This window comes from Beta vulgaris, chromosome 2 (assembly GCF_026745355.1).
Source record: "Beta vulgaris subsp. vulgaris cultivar EL10 chromosome 2, EL10.2, whole genome shotgun sequence".
Taxonomy (NCBI): domain Eukaryota; kingdom Viridiplantae; phylum Streptophyta; class Magnoliopsida; order Caryophyllales; family Amaranthaceae; genus Beta; species Beta vulgaris.
The window spans coordinates 1,446,204-1,465,670 of NC_079203.1; the positions used below are offsets into that span (position 1 = coordinate 1,446,204).

At 36.4% G+C, this 19,467-nt stretch overlaps 2 protein-coding genes across 2 annotated transcripts; one reads left to right on the forward strand and one right to left on the reverse strand.

Moving 5' to 3' along the window:
* Positions 1 to 487: 487 nt before the first annotated feature.
* On the reverse strand, positions 488 to 3,490 carry LOC104887776 (hypothetical protein). Its single transcript, XM_010672517.4, has 4 exons — positions 2,736 to 3,490; positions 1,629 to 1,699; positions 1,156 to 1,342; positions 488 to 841 (listed from the first exon to the last, which is right to left on the reverse strand). The coding sequence occupies exons 1-4, from the start codon at positions 2,826 to 2,828 to the stop codon at positions 707 to 709; spliced, it is 486 nt and encodes a 161-aa protein (XP_010670819.2). The 5' UTR covers positions 2,829 to 3,490; the 3' UTR covers positions 488 to 706.
* A 5,594-nt stretch (positions 3,491 to 9,084) lies between these two features.
* Positions 9,085 to 17,597, forward strand: LOC104887774 (uncharacterized). Its single transcript, XM_010672512.4, has 6 exons — positions 9,085 to 9,627; positions 9,772 to 9,827; positions 10,255 to 10,309; positions 10,457 to 10,537; positions 10,628 to 10,886; positions 17,194 to 17,597. The coding sequence occupies exons 1-5, from the start codon at positions 9,414 to 9,416 to the stop codon at positions 10,852 to 10,854; spliced, it is 633 nt and encodes a 210-aa protein (XP_010670814.2). The 5' UTR covers positions 9,085 to 9,413; the 3' UTR covers positions 10,855 to 10,886; positions 17,194 to 17,597.
* The last annotated feature ends 1,870 nt before the right edge of the window (positions 17,598 to 19,467 follow it).

Below are 19,467 nucleotides of genomic sequence, written 5' to 3' on the forward strand. Positions count from 1 at the left end.
CATAAATTAATATGAATCTAGTCTTTGTAATATGTGTTTGTACGTAGGGAAGTAGGTATTCAGACTATTTTATAAACTTTAAAACTTGTAATAGTTCTTGATTTGGCCTTCATAACGTTAAACTTTTACACTTGCAAATGCAGAACTTTAACCATTAATCTTGAATCGCCAATAAGTAAAAATTATACAAAAAATCGATATTTTGAATTATATATTTGCGACCTTATCTAAATAAATCCCGCACCACTATATTTTTTCTTACGAAATTTGCATGGCCTAACTGTTATAATGCGATTCTGATGTAAGATCAGAAACCATAATGCTGTGCAGCTCAAATAATAGATTGCTTAAGCAGATTGCAGACAGCAGTTTAGAACATTCATAAAGCAATTTCCAAGCAGAAAAGTCGTGATAGAGAAAAAACCAGGACACGATACATAAGAGCCGCGAAATTGCTGTAAGAAAAAAATGACATGGGGAAAATGACTTAAAAATTGGCAACGATTTATCAACTTCCTTTATATGAACTCCATTACTCACGTTGCTAAGGAAACGCCATTTCCACGAAGGCGAATATTGATATACTAACTCTACATGTATTCTCCGATAGCAAACTGCTAGTAAAGTAAAGAATGATTCACTAATACAAGGTCAAATGATATCCTCCGCACAAATTGTAAGTACTTCTCTGAAGAGGTAATAATACCTAAACCTTCAAAGCCAACTGGTCTTGCCAAGAAATTTTCCTTTTCTCAGCTCTTTTTCCATTTGCAAACAAATCCTTAGGCTTCTTCCCTAATTTCACAGATGCAAAACCCGCCTCTTCTTTAGCAATGCTAGCCTGCATCACAAATAGAAAGTGTAAGTCAGGTGCCATGTTATGCTTCAAAATGTCATGCTACAAAGGCATACATCCAGTAGACCTATGTTACTCGGACTCTACATTTTACTTCAAGTATCTGTTTTGAAATCTCACACTCCGACATGGGTGCGGAGACTTGGACACTTGATAACAGGCTGGCAATTTTCATAAACAAGCCGTGAAGGACAATAGGGCACATCTATACTACACATATGACAAGTACACGAATCTGAGAGAAACAGACCATGTGTTTATAACAGTGAGACCACCAAAAAAAGTTGGAAGAAACTTACCGAATTCCATATAGAGCCTATAGCCAGCCGAGAATCTTGCAATGGTGGTTCACTAGTACTAGCATATTGTCCACTTGGTCCTACTTCGTATTTAGCATGTGATTTTTGTGAGTAGATATTGTCTTGCGGTTGTTCTGCATTTTGTGATTGCATCTTCACCAGGAGGTTGCGTCTCCGCTTCAAGAATCTGAAATCAAGTGAGCTAGTAAGACATCAACTTCTCATTGTCATACCAAATAGGCATAACTTGCATAAACAAATATACAAAGATTGATCTGTGAGACTGACTAATAGGATGTTAAAGCTCTAGAGACTAGTACATTGATTGAAGAAAGGCTGTTCATTTTGTTCATGTCAACCATTACCAGGATTTGCTAATAAGACCTAACTATACATCCATTATTCGTGCACAATTTTTCGTATAAGAAAAAGAGATTGCTAACCAACAAGCACTTGTTTTAAGACATAATTACCTGATTTCATCCAAAAGGGTCTCTTTCTTTTCCTTTGCTTCCTTTAGCTTTCTCCTCTTTGATACACATTCCTAATATAAAAAGACATAATGAACTAGTTAAACCATCTGTACTAAACAAAATCAAGAGATTCCTGCAACTTTTTAAAAGATCATAAAGGAATTCCCCACACTCCACCACAAGACTAATTCCTTTTCTATTCCAAAACTAAATTTTCATCAATATTAACAGTGTGTTTGGTTCATTTTTAGTAAAGGAAAGAAAGGGAAGAGAAAGGAAGGGAAGAGAAAGGAAAAGAATGGAAGAGAGAAAAAAAAAACCTTAATTTCCCACGTTTGGTATAAATTTTCTCTTTCCTTCCGAATTCCCCCGCTTTTGGGAGGAAAGGAAAGTGAAATTTTATTAAAGATTCTTTCCTTCCAATTCCTCCCATTTCCTTTCACTTAATTTTTTTTTAATGAACCAAACATTGGAAAGTAATAAATTTCCTTCCACTTCCTTTCCTTTCCTTCCAAATTCCTTCTACCAAACAAACTGTAAGTCCAAAACTCTCAAAACTCAGCAAGCACACATAATCAAAGACAATAATAGATATAATCACCAATAATATGCAAAAAATACACTCATCCTTCATGTTAGAATCATATAAACCCAATTAAATCTCTACAAAGGGGCAAAACAATAGAACATACCTCTGATTTACACATACTAATACAAATCCTATAACTTAGTCATATTAATCAAATACCCAACAAAATTCCACTGTAATTAGTTCATATTAAATCAAACCCAATTAAATCTCTATAAAGAAAACAATAGAACATACCTCTGATTTACACATTCTATGACAAATCCCATAACTTAGTCATATTAATCAAATACCCAACAAAATTCCACTGTGATTAGTTCATATTACATCAAACCTAATCAAATTCAACGATGATTAGCTTTTCATAGGTCCAAATTTCTCAGACTTTGGCACTAAACAGCATAAGCAACCAAATTTGAAACAACAAACTAAATACTAGATCACAATTACCACATGATCAAACTGATGAAAAACAAGAAATCAAAAACAAAATTGAAAAACAAGATTAAAGAACAAACCTTTTGCAAAACCAAGTAATCTTGCAACAAAGACTGATGCTTTTCCCTAATTTTAACCACATCATCAACAGAACTTGATCGACGAGAATCCATGAAAACCCTTTTGCCCAAAATCAAATACCCATCAACCAAAATTCCCCAAATCAATGAAAACAACACAAACCCTAGATCACAAAAGGGGGGAAAACAAAAGAAGAGAGAGAGAGAGAGAAAAAAACCCTAATGAAATTGGAAAGATAAGGTTTTCAAAGAGGAGGCTATAATAGGAGAGAGAAAGTTAGAAGAAGAAGAAGAAGTAGCGTGAAAAGGGATAATAGAGAGAGAGAAAGATGAAGTTTTTCTTGCAACTTTCTCTTTCTTTTTCTGTGGGAACATTGAATGGAAGAGAAGTGAAAACCCCAAAAAGGGCCCCAGAACAAAAATATTAGAGGAATTTTGGAAAGGAGAGTTGGTGGCTTGTGATGAAGATGGAACTTGGAAGGAAATGGGGGGCATTGTAAAATTGTGGCAAAAAACTCTGAAAGAAAGAAAGAAAAAAAAGGGTATTTCTGGGATAAATTTTTATATATTTTCAGTGATGTTTTTTCTTTGACAGAGAAGTTAGAAGAAGTTAAGAAGAGTAATAGAGAGAGAGGAGAGAGAAAGCAATGAACTTTCTTTCTTTGTGTTGGAGGACATTAGAAGACATTTAGCCATGTTTTTTCCTTCCAAAAATCTCAACTTTCCATTTTTTTTTTCCTTTTTTTCCTTATTTTTTCTTGATTTTTTTCCTTTTTTTTTTTGAATTTTACATGGGTTATCTTGTATGTATGCATGTATGGTGGACTGCAGATAAAAAAAAAAAAAGGAAGAAGATAAAATGGGTTTATGGGTTATGGCTATTTGCATAGAAAAGTATGTTTTTCAGTCTTTCTTATCTTCCTGGTTGGAGGGGGGGCCATAAAAAAAGGGGCAAGCTTTGAACATTACACTTGTATTGGTTTTGTATTTGTAATGTCAGAATTTGGTGGGTATGGTGGTTATTTTTATCAGGACACTACATGGAAGTGGTTTTACTAAACTACCCTTTTGCATCATATTTGGCTTGTGGGTCCACCTGTAGTGTGTGAACAAATCAACCAAGGAAATGGTGGTGTTTCATGCTGTTTATTTGTGTTTGGCTGTCAAGTAGATGTCCATGGATTTTAAGGTCTAACTATGGCAAAATTAGTGATTTGCTGATTAATGAGATGATTTTGAGGAAATTAGTTTCTCCTTGATTTCAAAATAAATCTTTGATAATATTATGTATGATTTGAAAAGTCATTAGTTGCTTATTGCTAAGTATTACAAATATTGGTATTTTAAAACTTACTAACTGTCGTCTGTTGGAGTGTGCATGAAGTATGAGAGGTCCCCTAAAATAGCAATATTTTTTGCTAGTCGGAAATTTTAATGAGTCAATTTAAATGAGGCATTACGTTGTAGAAGTATAATACAAAGAACATATTTTCGCTGCAAAAGTGTTGTGCAAGCCTCAGAACTAGGGATGGCAATGGGTCCTGGACCCGACCCAGACCCGCTAGGACCCGACCCATTTATAAGGGTCTGGGTCTAGAAATTTTAGACCCAATGTGTCTGGGTCGGGTTTGGGTCCCGAAGAGCATGTGTCGGGTCTGGGTCCGGGCTTACATATGCTAGACCCAGACCCGCCCCACGGACCCATTTACATATTAGAATTTTTTTTTTTACCTAAACTCTAAAATTTTATGAGTTGTGATTTTGTGAACTCGTTAGTGTTGTAACTCCACTAAGACATGTAACTTTATAAGTTATAACATTTTAATATTTTATGAGTTAATTCTTAAAATTTTATTTAGATAATGCTTTAACCATGGATACAAGAACTTATATATATTAGGGCGAAATTTTTCAATTACATATATTCAAAAATGTGATGGAAACTTAAAACTAAGAAGGACTCATTTAGGACCCAATAAGGACCCATGGACCCGCTAGACCCAGCGGATCTGGGTCTGGATCTGAAAAATCTAGACCCAACGGATCTGGGGCGGGTCTGGGTCTGTGAAAAATAAACGGGTCTGGGTCTAGGTCCAGGTGGACCCGACCCAGACCCGCCCCATTGCCATCCCTACTCAGAACAGTCAGAAGCCTACAAGGTCCTCCGAGACGGGAAGATATTGGGGGGTTTTGGGCAATTAAAATTTTGGAGTAAAAATAGAGTTTTGGACCACTTTTAGAGTTTTAACTTGTCAAAAACTCTAAAGGGTATTTGGTAAAAGAGAGTTTTGGAATAAAAACTCTCAAAATAGAAAAGCTCCTAGCTTTTTTTTTAGAGTATTAGGTAAAAATATATTCAATGACTTTTATGCCTCTAATAATAATACTACCCATGAAAATGTCTATAAATGTCATTTCATACAAACAAATGGCAATAAGCTTTTAGCAATCAGTTAATTGTTACCAAACACATTTATAAAAAGAAGTTGTCAAATCAGCAGTCAAATCTGCTTAACAAAAAGTTAAAACTCTAACAGCAAACTCTAATAGCCTGACTCTAAACTTTATTTGCCAAACAGAGCCATTAGCTAATATAGCGTTATCATTTTTAGATCCGGTTAATGTCCCAGGTAATTATCATTTTCATTTACTAATATTTTACTTTAAGATGGTATCACCAAATATCACTTGGTTTATTGGCTTTGTATATAAGCTTTAGCTTATGAAATTAAATCGTACACATATAATGCATTTTTTAATTTGTTAGTTGTATGTGGATTACATTGAGTGAAATGCTTCAATAGTAGTGTCAAGTGACAATGTTCCTTGTTAGAAACGCCTTTTAATATATTAGTACATATATTAGCTTATTATGATTTAGGATAAAATTTTTTTTTAGGGGATGATTAAGGATAATTTAATGTTCAATTTTACACATATGCTTTTAGTTATACACTCCTAGTGAATCATTCATATATTTTTCAGTTTTTTCACCATATACCTCTGACAATTTTTTTTTTTGCATCATATACCCTTTCGACTTTTGAAATTCACCATATACCCCCACTTTTCAAAAAAAAAAATACGTTCATTTACCCTCAATGACTAACGACGTCAAGCTCCGCTAGTCATTAACTTCTAAATTTCCTTTAATCATAATTAACTAACCTAAATCTAACCCCAACCCTAACCCTAAACACCCTCCCCTACCCTAACCCTAACAATATCTCTCCCTAACCCACCCCCAGGCCACCAGCCACCAGCCCCCACACAACCACCACAACCCCCATCATCCCCCACCTTCGTAGCCTCGCCAGCCCCCACCCCCACCCTCGCAACCCAACAACCTCCACCTATTCCCCGCGTCCCCACCCCTTTGATTTTCACAACTCTCACCCCCACCCCACTGATTTTCGCACCCCATCCCCCCACCCCAATGATTTTTGCACCCCATCCCCCCACCCCAATGATTTTTGCACCCCCATTGAGTTTCAAATGTGAAATTTACGGATTCATAAACACTCGCAACCGCCAAAGTTTACCGGATTCCAAGTTTTGGGAAATCGACGGGGTGGGGGGATGGGTGCGAAAATCAGTGGGGTGGGGGTAAGAGTTGCGAAAATCGAAGGGGTGTGGGGATCAAGGGTGGGGGAGGGGAGGGGTGGGGGGGGTTGTTGGGCTGCGGGGGTAGGGGTTTGGGAGGGGGCTGGCGAGGCTAAGGTGGTTGTGGGGGCAGCGGTGGTTGCAGGGGGGTGCTGGTGGGACTGGGGGCGGGGGGTGGGTTAAGGAGAGAAATAGTTAGAGTTTACTTATTTTTAGGGTTAGGGTGGGGGAGGAATGTTTTGGGTTAGGGTATTAGATTAGAGGTTAGGATTAGATTTAGGTTAGTTAATTAGGATTGAAGGGGGATTTAGGGGTTATTAATGACTAACGGAGTTAAGTCATTAAGGGTAAGTGAACGTATTTTTTGAAAAGTATGGGGTATATGGTGAATTTCAAAAGTCGAAATGGTATATGGTGCAATAAAAATTTGTCAGGGGTATTGATGTGTTTTAAAATATACCGCAAGTGCACGGTGTCTGTTTAGCAGAAACTGGCAAATACGGGTCGATCCACAGGGAGAGGAGTTCTACAGATTTATGGTCAATTATTTAACTACTTCAAGAGAGAAAATTGATTGAAGAATTAATTTCTATATACTAGAGTAAACTAGAACACAAAATGATGTAAGTTTATCAAATAATTAAAAACCTAGGGCAATTGATCGGTCCACCATGCTTATACCAATGTAATCAATACAATATAGTTCAACAATACTTGGATTGAGGTTCGAATAAATAGGGTATTTCGTTAATCCTTGGTCAGGCATTAACAACCCTTAGATTAACAAATGCCAGTACGGTCGCTCAACATAATCAAATCTACCTATTGTAACAAGCCTCTAATGAATACGATCTTTCGATTCTAATTCTTATTAGCTAAACATAACTCATGATATTGCGCAATTACATGAATTAAACAAGCATAACAAATCAATAGGAATTATTCTAATTCAATCCAAATATCAAAGAACATCAAACCATAATAAAAAAGGTATAAACATGGCTTCCCTCTGTAAGCCCTAGAAATAGACTACTCAATCATGATAATAATAAACTCAATAATCATAATCAAAGTAAAAGAATTCATTAAATTAAACTAAGTAAAGAAGAATATCGAATGATCGAAGAACAACGGAAACGAAATCAACGATCTTTATAATCTTCAAAATCAAAAGTTAACACAAAGGTAGAGAGAGAGAAACTAAATGTTTGGCCCTAAAAATGTAGAAAATAAGATAGATAAAACGAAAATACTTAAAACCTATTTATACTTTTTACAAAATCGGCTAAAAAACCCGAAAAAACCCGTCTCGAAAAACCGCCCGGTCGGGCGACGGTGGTTCAGAACTTACGACAAAGAAGCAAATCCGCCTGGTCGAGAGCGTAAGCAAATTTTCCCCTTTGCGAAATGAATGTTGGAGAATTGGAGTTTCTTGATTCGCCCGGTCGGGCGCGTAAACGCTTTTCTCCATTTGGCCGGGTTGACCGGGTGAAGTGAATATGCAGCAGCAGCTCAAGTTGGTGGTTCGCCAGGTCGGGCCACACCGCCCAGTCGACTGGGCGAATGTGTTTCTTTGTCTTTTCTTCGTGCAATCCGACCGAATCGCTCGTGCAATCTTCCGGATACTCCTTGGACCTTGTGTGATCGTTGAACTTCCGTGTCGCAACTTAGATAAAGGCAAAAAGTGCCCAATCTGCATCAAAACCTGCAACACACGACAAGAGCTCCAAACGCATCAAATTCACAAGAAACGAGCTCAAAAGAGCCCTATTCGACTATCAAAACTAAGGGGATTGGCGTAAATAGTTGATGAATAATAAAAACATCAGGTATATGGTGAAAAAACCGTGTATTTTCCTACTTTATAGCTCCTATTCATATTTTATTTTCTTCCACCACCAAAACTTATTTCCATCTCCCTAATTAACTTAATCAACGATTATCCCTTTCATACTTTTCCAGTCTTGTGATGTAGTGCTTTCTCACTATTCTTGAAAAAGCAAACAAAATTAACATTTTTGCTTTAGTTTATAGTTAATTTATAGGGTCATGAAGGAAATCTTTTTTCTTGGAGACTAGGGCCACATATTTCTTTTTGGGGCAGCCCCAACTTGTATCAAGCCTGTGATGTCATAGTTCAAGTGTTTTGATACTAGATCGCGCAACACGCTGAACGCAGAAGCTCTAGAGTCTAGCCTATTTGGAGGCAAGAACACAAACCTTGTACATAATGAGTCTTGGGGCTCATGAAAGCACTAACAATATTGCATTTTGAAGACACGCCTTTTGCCTATTGGCGACAAGAAAGCTAGGGCTATCTAGGACTTGCGTAGCAATCATAAGTAGGTTCGAGATGACAAAATGGATTTTTGACGTGGGACACTTTAACGTAAGCTAAAAACCAAATTTAAGCATGGTGTAAGGCTTAATTCATTCATTTACCTTGCGCTTTATAGAAGTTTAATCAATCAAAAGCAAAAAGTAATACGAGGTAATTGGTAACTTACGGCTACGAGTTCATCCAACCCGTTTAGCCAATGGGTATGTGTTTGGCTCGACTCATGATTCTAACTTAGTTGGACCTGGACCTGGACCAAACCCGCAAAAATGGGACAAGCCCAAGTCTAGCTTCGACCAACCCTAAATATTCTCAGCCCAATGTCCTCTTTACAAGAGAGCATGGGAAGAGATGTCTATCGATTATAGTCCTTACACTTTTTTTTGTATGCATCAGAAATCAGAATCAATCAGTCACTAGTCTATAAAACTTGTAATTTTGGAAATCTAGTTTGTTACAAAATCAGGTTGAAGGTTGAGGTAATATTGTAATACTAGTAACACTATACAAGAATATATTACGCACACATCAACACCAAAATCACAATTTCAGCTTCTTTTAACATAGCTGCCGCCAGAAAAAAAAGAAGAAACAATTTCAACCCTTTAAAACCCTTAAAACGGCTCAAATTTTTGTGCAAAAATCAGCAACAGAGAAGAAGAAGAAGACCCTCAATCTTCAATTTTCAATTGAAATCCTTCTTCAAACCCTAGATTTTTAGATAGAAAAACACAAAAATGGAGGCGGAGGATAATAGCAGCAGTAAGATAGTACCAGAAAAAGTAATGGAAGGAGTGAGAAAAACATTGGCAAAAATTGATGAACTCAAATCAAATATTGATGATTTTCTCTCTCTTGCTTCTGACCCTCAAGTTCTTTCTCTTTTACCCCCTTTAGAACGAGCTCAATCCCTTCTTTTGCTTGCTAAAATTACTTCAGTTCTTTTATCTGGTAAATAAATATAAAGTTCACAACTTTTGCCATTTTTGTTGATTTATTTTCAATTTAAGATTCTGGGTATTTGATTGTTTTATTGCGAAATTAATGTCTGTTTTTTTTTTTGTGTTTTTTCTGTGTTTTTTTTTTTTTTTGCAGTGAAGCTGAGGTGTAGTGGGGTTTACCCAGATCACCATCCTATCAAAGGAGAGCTTGTACGTATTCCTTCCTTTCCTTTTTGTTGTTGTTATGAGTGAATTTTTCAGTTTGCAAAATTAGATGATATAGGTTTTTTTTTTTTTTGAGGATGTGTGTATTTTTTTTTTGGATTTTAGCTGTGAATGTCATCAGTGTTTATGCTGTTTTCATTTAATTATATCTGTTTCATGTCTTCTGTAATGAAATAGAGGTTAGAGCTACTTGTTTGTGTTTTACTTGATGATCTGTTGTTGGTTAACTTTTGTATGTTTCAATGCCTTTGTGTTGTCCTTTTTAATTCTATCCAATAGACATTGGAAATTATAAATGTTCCCAACCCGGTCTTCGTTTCTGCTATGTCAGCAGTTTCAGCTTATGTAGTCTATCTGTGTTAAGCTCTTCAGCTTACATTTCGCTGACTTCGCCTTATTGTTTCTTATATAGGATAGGTTGTGTCGGTACCAGGAAAAACTTGAGTGTTTTGTGGAGAAGAGTAAAGGTATTGATCGCTGAATAATATTATGGCATGCGATAGTGCTTTTTCTTTTTCATGTAAAGTCTATGCTGGAAAATCATAAGGTTTTGTTTTGTTGGTAACTTACACTTTATGATTAGTAATGTTGCTCTGTTTTCGTGTATCTTAAAGCACCCTTGCGACCTAGTACTACTGTGAATACCCAAGCAGCAACTCGCTTTATCGAACATTCTTTGCCTGATCTTACCCCTGGTAGGTGACCTGTTTCTTACTTCTGTTGGGAATGATTCTTCTTTTATGTTCTTTTGAAAATTGATGGTATTGTCTACTTCAACTTTGTAGAGCAAAGAAAAAGGATGAGGGCTATAAGTAAGGGCGAGGAAGGTAGGATGAAGTACTCGGAGAGGAATTTCCAGAAGAAGAGGAAAACTCCAAGTGACATGAAATCTGTGCGAGAGGCTGCAGAGCAATTTCTGGAGAAAGCTGCTCGCGAACTTCTTGGTGGAAGCAACGGAGGCGTAAAGGGGCCTCTGGGTCCTGTACAAGCTGTAGATATAGATGATGATTAAGTTACTGGTAACGTAGCTCTCTGACCTAAGTGGTAAGCATATCATTATTCTACTCCTTTTCTTTTCTATTTTAAGGTGATCTATTGTACTTTTTTTTTTTGTAGTTTGCATGGTTATAAATGCTAATTCTTTTTGGGATAAGTAAACGCTTGTAAGGAATATTTGGTTAGCTTGTTGATGAGTTTGGGAAAACTTATGAATCCCTTAAGTTGGTGGAGGCATTGAGCTCTTCTTTGAGTGTTTGAGGTACTTGCAGTTACATCAACTTAAACCTCAGCTAGGGTTGCCAAAAATATGATCACCATTTACCAGTGATTAAATTTTAAATTGGGGTTTATCAATATGAATTGTGGATCACCACTAATCTAAATTGAGCTTGAGAATGAATTTGGCAAATTAAATAGTTCATAAATTATATGAATAAATTTGTAAGGAGTAGAGACGGATATTGTGGCAATGATAATTTATTATCTTGATTAGTAATTCAGCAATAATGTTTCTTTAGCAGTTGAGCATGGAGTTTCTGCTAGCCATCCTGAAAACTCTTCTTGCGCTTCTTGTGTAACAAATTACTAAAGCATCCTAAAACAAGTGGGAGTGTCAGATAATGCTAGATGTAGTCTAACTAGCTTTTTGTCTTTATAATAGTAAACAATTCATTATAAAGCCTGGGTTTCTGCATTCCATGTCTGAAGCAGCCCCCCTTTGCATTTGTTCCATGTACCAAAAGGTTTCAAGTCCGAAGCGACACTATTCTGTTGGGAAGGTGTAACACATAGGAAGATTTATGCATGACAAGGAAATTGTACTCTTACTGCATTTAAAATTATGGGCTCATTTGGGCTTATATGGATGTTTTGGTGCTTTCCTTCAAGGATTTTCTTTTCAAGGATAGGTTGTCCAGAAGCTCGTTCAACTTCTCATACTCATATCATTACTTTATGACAAATCATCATCTCTTTTGGGGACAAAAATTGTCATTCTGTTGGCATGTTTACTGATCAGATAATCTATATTAGTATAGTGGCCTGTTGGTCATTTAGGTGAGGAGTGAACATATAACAAAAATAGGTAGTGTTATTTGTCATAAATGCATTGGTAAGACTTTTTGGCTCATTTAATGATTCCACCTCCGGTGTAAAGCAAAAGATCAGATTCGGGTACACACGGACAGGGTGCTTGAGGGACAACGATCCAGTGTGAATGGTTCTAATTTTGTTAGGTGGGGGTGTGTGATATGAGATAATTAATTAATGTGAATGGTGATGGAGTATGTGTAATTACCATGGGATACCTTGGAACTTGGGAGATGAGAACTTGACATAGTAGCTATTGGGAATTTGGGATGCATATTGTTTGTTCATTCATTTTCATTGCTACTTATATCTGTGTATTTGAATCTAATAAAAACCTTAGAATAGACTATAGAGTCTGTTTCATCTCTACTTGGTGAATATATTGGTATGATTTTTCAAGTGAGATTCTTCAACTTTAGTATTATGTTTTCTATTATCGCTGCCAATAATCAATTCCCTATTGTGAGAAGTGCTATTAGAGTTATAATTATTGTACTCCGTCCAAGTCTAATTAATTATAATTTAGGACAATGGCACAGAATGTAAAGATGGTGGAAAGTAGAGAGGAAAAGTGAGTGGGTGTGTCCCCTAACTTCAAAGAAATACTCCCTTTGTTCTTTTTGTTAATGACTATATTTGTTTTTGCACAGTTTTCAAGACGTTTTTTTTAACCTAACCCTTAAAGTCTCTTATTTCTTTCAAGTAAATATTTGATAGTAGGAATCTACACATCAAGACAAATCTAACAAGATCACACATGACTATACATTTACTTATAAAAAAATCAAAATAAGCAGTCAAGTTGGTACTTTGATTTCCAAAAATAGAAATTTAGCAATTAGAAAAGCGGAGAGAGTAGTACAGAGAACGAGCTTACCAAAAATAGTATGATGCAATCAATAAAGGTCATCCTAAAGAGGTATAAATTGCAATTAATAAGACACGGACTACGGAGGGAGTGAAAGACTTCGTATATTTTATACCCCCATGCATAATTTTTCTTGTCTATTCACTTCTACTTTTGCTCTCTTTCACCAGCCCTGTGTCATTCCGTGTACAAGTGAAGGTGAAGCTTCAATTATTGGAGCATGTGTCTTAAGTCTTTACCTAAATTGGTTATGCCATATTGTCATTGTGGTAAGCTTTTGGGAGATCAAGGTGTACATGGTTTCCTGAATTAGCTAAGACTCATTGGAAGGCTGTTTACCGGAAACCTAAGCAGGTTAGAATAAGTAGGTTGTTATGAAAGCAGAAGGTTATATGATGAGACTAAGAGAGATTGGGCTATGGTGCAAGGTTTTGGGGGATCAAGGTTTACATGGTTTCCTGAATTAGCTAATAAGAGTACTTGAAAGGCTGTTTATTGGAGACCTTAGCAGGTTAGACAAGTAGTAAGTCGGTCGTTAAGAAAGCTGAAGTTTATATGAATGAGTATGTGACTAAGAGCATGTTTGGTTGCCCTTTTTCATGGATTGGAAACGGAATCAAATAAGCAATTTCGTTACTTTACATTTGGTAGATTAGAAGCTGTATTCCTTTCCGTTACTTGAGGATAACCGAATATCCTAATTTGTTACCCTACCTTCTCCTGCGGTAACAGTTTACATTACTCTCCTGTAATGTTATTTCTCTCTCTAATGCCTCGCAGCACTCAAGAGCTCACTCTCTTCTTTTTCAACTATTGAGCAAGTAAACATTCATTTTCTCTCTGAGCTTAGATTTGTCCGTCGGTGATAAGTATTCTTGGCATCTTTCATTTTTTTTTCCTCAGATATGGAAAGTTAGCTTCTAATTTACCAAGTAGCTCGAAGTTGAAATTTCGATTTTTTGTCTGCATAAATTTTGCAACATACAATTTATTTGAATTTGCTGGCCTTAATGTTTGCATGTGTTTTTTTTCGAAGTATGGAAAATATTTATTTATTCATAATTAAATGTGTTTCCTTTTCATCGCTTAACCAAACACTCAATAAAAGGATGAGGAGCTAGCTCATGTGGTAGAGCACTCCCCTCTGATCTCTGAGGTCAGGGGTTCGATCCTTACCCCAGCATATGTTGGGGTATTTCCTTAGCATGCTTTGCATGCATTACCAGCCAATGTGCTGGAGTTCCTACAAGGCTAGTAGCCTTGGTAGGGGTTAGCCCTTGGACTGACTTAATTTCCCAATAAAAATAAAATAAAAATGAAAGTAACAAATTCTCTTAAAGGCAATTAATGAAATCCCAAGATTATCAAAAAAAGAAGAAGTAACAATTATGGTTGCCATCCTTCCCCTCTATTAGATCTATTCCTTTTCCATTCCATGAGTTAGAACCAAACATGCACTGAAAGAGACTGGGTAATGGACTTGTTGTAAAAGAAGAAGCATAAGGAAAGACCAGAACTTTTCTTTTATGCTTACGGGTGGGCTAGATTATTATACAAGCTGTAGGAGACAGTTCCTACAGCCCATTATGCTATTAGTCTCCAAGTGAGTATATTTCAGTAAATGCGAGAGAGGATAATGGTAATTCTTCTGCTTGGTATGGTTGGTTTGAATTTCTCTTCAGGGCTAGATATTATGCTCTATCAGATATGAAGGGGGCTAGAGATGATTTGTGGAGATAGATGATAAAATTTCTCAATCATATGATCTGTAGAGAAGCCTGTATTATTGCATTAGACAGCTATACCATAATATAAGTTTAATGAAGTGAGATGCCTCTGTTACTAGGCTGGTTTGTTTGACAGAATTTATGTTTCTTCTAAATATACTGGGGTGTTTTAATGGGTTTTGTTATGTGTACTCTAAATATAGCTGATAGGGGGAGATAGTCATGTATTATTGAGCAAACTGATCAAGCACACAGAGTCTGAGGTCTGGATGATAGGTTGTGCATTAGTTGGGTTGATGTATTCTCTGGAAACTAGTGGCAAACTAATTAATCTTCGAAGAAGGAAGGCTGCCTTCATAGTTCATGCACAAGTTTCATTTTGGTGCTGAATTGCTGGTTTTTTTTTTCAAGTTGCAGTGTTGGTAATTTACTATGCACAATGCAATTGTTGGCTTCAGTTATCTGTTGATGTATGAAATTGTTTACAGGTAGCTTTTGATTGCTAATAATTTCCAAATATCTGCGTAGCATTAGAAATATCTGTTTAATTGATTAGCTGAAATTATTCATAGCATAGATTATATTCTTCTATGTGGAATTTTCCTCTAGATATCTGCATTCTATTATATAAATCAGAATTTAGGATTCAGACTTCAGAGGCGTAGTTTTTAATTGGAAAATATTGGGAATGATGGAATTAAATGACGGACTGGTTCATGAATGTATTTTTTACCAATATTTTTTTTTGATAATTTGAGTTATCATTCCATTAATATTTTTTTTACCAATATTAGTTGGTAACTTGGGAATCAATAGTCAATACCCTTATACCTCCACCATTTGAATATACTGCCTTTTGTTTTCCAAGGTCGAATGATGATCATTAATATTTTTTTAACAGATATTTTGACAATTTTTCCATATGAATGTAAGTGATGTATATATATTTCATATTTTTAGGTATAAGCCTCAGGTTAGTCATTAGTGGTATACACCCTCTTTCACCTTGGGTGTCGCGTGTCTACTCGACACGACACACGACACATGACACGCCTGGAAAAAGTGTCAGAGTCAGGTATCAGAAAAGTGTCGGAAGAGAGGTGTCGAAATCACCCAATCAGAAGAGAAGAAGAGAATAAAGAGAAGAAGTGAAAGGGTGGGAGTTCAAAACGTGGGAAATGGTTGTTCTGAAAAGAACAAACAAATATTACTAAAAGCTTGAAATGTTATAAAGAAAAGCAAAACAAATAAAAGCAAAATAAATACTCAACTTATTAAATGTCTGCATTGACAGTTGACTATTGGAACTAGTCTTTATTGGAACTAATGTGTATTGGAACATGGCCCTCATTTACTCTTGCTTTTCGAACCAACATGAAAAATAAATGTCGGCTATTCTGTAGTTATAGTAATTTTCAAGGTTAAATTTTAAATTCTACCTACTTTTTAACAATTTTACAACTTTTTTTTAAGGAATAAAGGTGTGGATTTTTTTTTCTGACACTTGTACGATACCAGTGTATAAAAAACTGGTCAAGACACTCTTTTGACCGTATCCCTGTATCGGCCATACTTTTGGAGTAGAGTGCCGATTCCCCCGATCCCTACTTGGGTACGACACTCGTATCCGTGTCGGAGTAACATAGATTAGTGGTATAAAGTTCCTCTTGTGGAAATTTCCAACTGGATTTATCTTTTGATTCAAAAGACAGATTACTTGAGTGGCATGCAGCTACTAAAGGAAAGCATTCTAACGTCTTAACGTATCTAATCTAGTGGACTTTCCTTCAATTAATGGTCGGAGTTTTAGCATGTAAAACAAAGATCCAAATAATTTTTGATGGAACAAGTACTTAATAGGAGATTATCATATATTCTTAGGTCTTAGGAGAATGTTGGACTAACATATGGGATGCTATAGATATGGCTCCACGGTTTGTAATTGCTCTTTGTTGGGGAAAATCTCGTAAATTATGTATTGGTGTTGTCGAGTGTCGACCATACGAGACAGTATGGTAGAAGAGAGTTTTCTGCAGTCACTTCTTGTTGTTTTTATTGTTTTTTTTTTTTTGGGGGGGGGGGGTGTATGCTGTACACCAGTATTTGACATGGTGCTTACTGTTCAGTAGGGAGGGTTTACAATTCGATTGCATTCAAACTTAAACTGCTTTAGATTATGCAAATAATGGAATTTCTTTTTGCTCATATGTGAATGTAGGCTAAGGTCAATCGTAAAAATATTGCATCCTTTTATTGCTTGAATTCTCCTTATATGTGTACACTCATTGTTTCTCGACATAGAAAGTCAAGTATCATGCCTTTTGTTTGTAAGTCCTCTTGATAAGTCCGATATAAGTTATTTGGAGAAGTGCATAATTTCCTTGTTGAGTTTGTAGCATTCGACCTTTCCTCCAACCAGGTCATCTTTTCTTCTGTCTTGCATGATGTTTAATCTGATCTATCTATATATATGTATATATAGGATCTCGACCCTAAATGTACATGATCCAATGGTTGTAAGGTTCGCACTATAAGGGTGGTTTACTCCTTAGGGCGGTTGTCATGGGAACCCCTCTCTCTTGTGTTTGTACCCATGAATAATTGTATACTATAAATATCTGTCTACATATATAGTCTATAGTTTACTTTGCTGTTGTGCTCCCTGCAGACCTCTGTAGGAACCTCATGTTTCAATTTCAGCGGCGCGAGGACCGAGTAGTATGCTTGTTAGACCAGCACCACATTTGTGCATAGATGTTTTCAAAGGGGCAAATGGCACTCGTCGCGTCGCCATATTTACTATCAGTCCTCAAACCTGATAAACAAAACTCTTGTTTATATCTGCTGGTAATGGTAAGTGGGAGGAGAGGCTGATCTTAGCTAGTATCTATGTAGTGGAAGACTGTTAGTCTATTAGACGATTGTAGAAGTTAGCTCCTTTTTTTTTTTCTCTCTGAATTGAATATTGAAATGTGGAATTTTGATGCTCCTTCATGTTGTGAAAGAGCAAATGGAAAACTAGTGTTTGATGTAATGCTTGAATAATGAAGTAAAAATTAGTGTTTTGTTGTACCTTCACATGACAAATTTAATGGTTCTGTGAATTTTGATTGTTCATGATTCACAATTGGGAAGACAAACTCAGATTCTTGATATTAGTAGTTGCCAAACACTAAAAGTGGATTTAGAATCGTATATATGGAATTGAGAATTTCCACTCCTTAATTTTAAATGAAATGCAAGTAGGGGTGTTCGCGGTTTGGGTTGGTGTTTGAGATGTAACCCAATCCAAACTGCAAATATACGGTATGATATTTTTCCAACTCAAATCGCATCGCACTTTTGGCCAAACTAGCCCAAATTGAACTGCGCAAAACAGTTTGGTTTGCGGTTAACCATTTTTTTCCTCTGCAACATTAATTTTGTAATCTAAGAGTAAAAAAAATTGTTAGTAAATGTAGAGTTCAAATAAATATGAAGTTAACTTTATAATTAAATATAAAGAGTATTTTGTCGGGATATACTAGGGTAATAGGGGGTTTTGTGGGGATACACCTCACTAGATATACCAATTTAAATTTAAGTTTTGTTAAAAGGTACCAAAAACACGATTTCTGGCTAAAAAGTCAAATTTTTCGGCCTTTGACTTGATAGGAACTCCCGAGTGAGCCACAAAGTGACAATGATGAAGTTGGAGGAAAATGAATGTAATAGAAGCAATTGAATATCACACACTATACAAAGAGAAACTAAAGCAAGTCAAAGGCCGAAAATTTGACTTCCTAGGCGAAAATAGTGGATTTTTTGTACCTTAAAACTTAAATTTAGGTTGGTATATCCCCACAAAAAAAAAAAAAATAGTAGGTATATCCGCGCAAAATGACCTATTACTCTGATATATCCCCGAAAAAAACTCAAATTATAAAAACTCAAATTATAATGGTAGAATGCATAACAAATTAAGTAATTGATAACAAACAATGGAGGGAAAATGACATTGATATAAGGGTAGTACTTGGCTAAGTGGACATCAATAATCACGAGAAATCCAAGACATCAATAATCACGAGAAATGCAAGCCATCAAAATCATCGACCCACAAGATGCCATAAGTGGGTATCGACTACACATAACGCCCTAAAATTTCCTACTAACGCCCTAAATACGGTATTTTTATACCGTAATTATACTCTTACATTTCTTTTCTCTCTTCTTCCCTTTTACTCACTTGGATAAATTCAGAGATTTGAAGTTTCTCTTTTATTCTGTGGTAGGCCTAGCAATCTTTGTTATTAGTTCAACCACCTTACTCTTAAGATAATGAATGTCAAAATTTGAAGTTTCAACCATGACTAACTTGAACTTGAAATACAATAGTATCTTTTACGTATTTGCAGAATAACTTGAAAGGTGGATAAATTCAGAGATTGCAGGAAACAATACCAAACAAAAATTCCCACCACCATTTGGATAAACTAGGGACTATTTCCACGGCAACACCACCGCCACCGTTCGTCTGTATTTGTACCCTATGTTTCCCACCACGGCTTCCCCTCTGTTTTTTCTTCATTTCAAATTTTTTTTTTTTTTAAAAAATGGGGCGCCTTCCAAGGACGCCTCCACCACATGGTGGAGCGCCTTCCAAGGACGCCTCCACCGGTGGTGGGGCGTCCTTGGTGGGCGCCCCATTTTTTCTGAAATTTTTTTTGAAAAAAATAGGTAGGCGTCCACCATGGACGCCCCACCACCGGTGGCGGCGTCCATGGCAGGCGCCTCACCATGTGGTGGAGCGCCTGCCATGGACGCCTCCACCGGTGGACGCCTACCTATTTTTTTTAAAAAAAATTCAGAAAAAGAACAAAACAGAGGAGAGGAGGGTGTGGGGCTACGGCGGTGGTTCTGTGTCGGTAGTGCAGTGGTGTGGCGGCGGGAATGCGGCAGC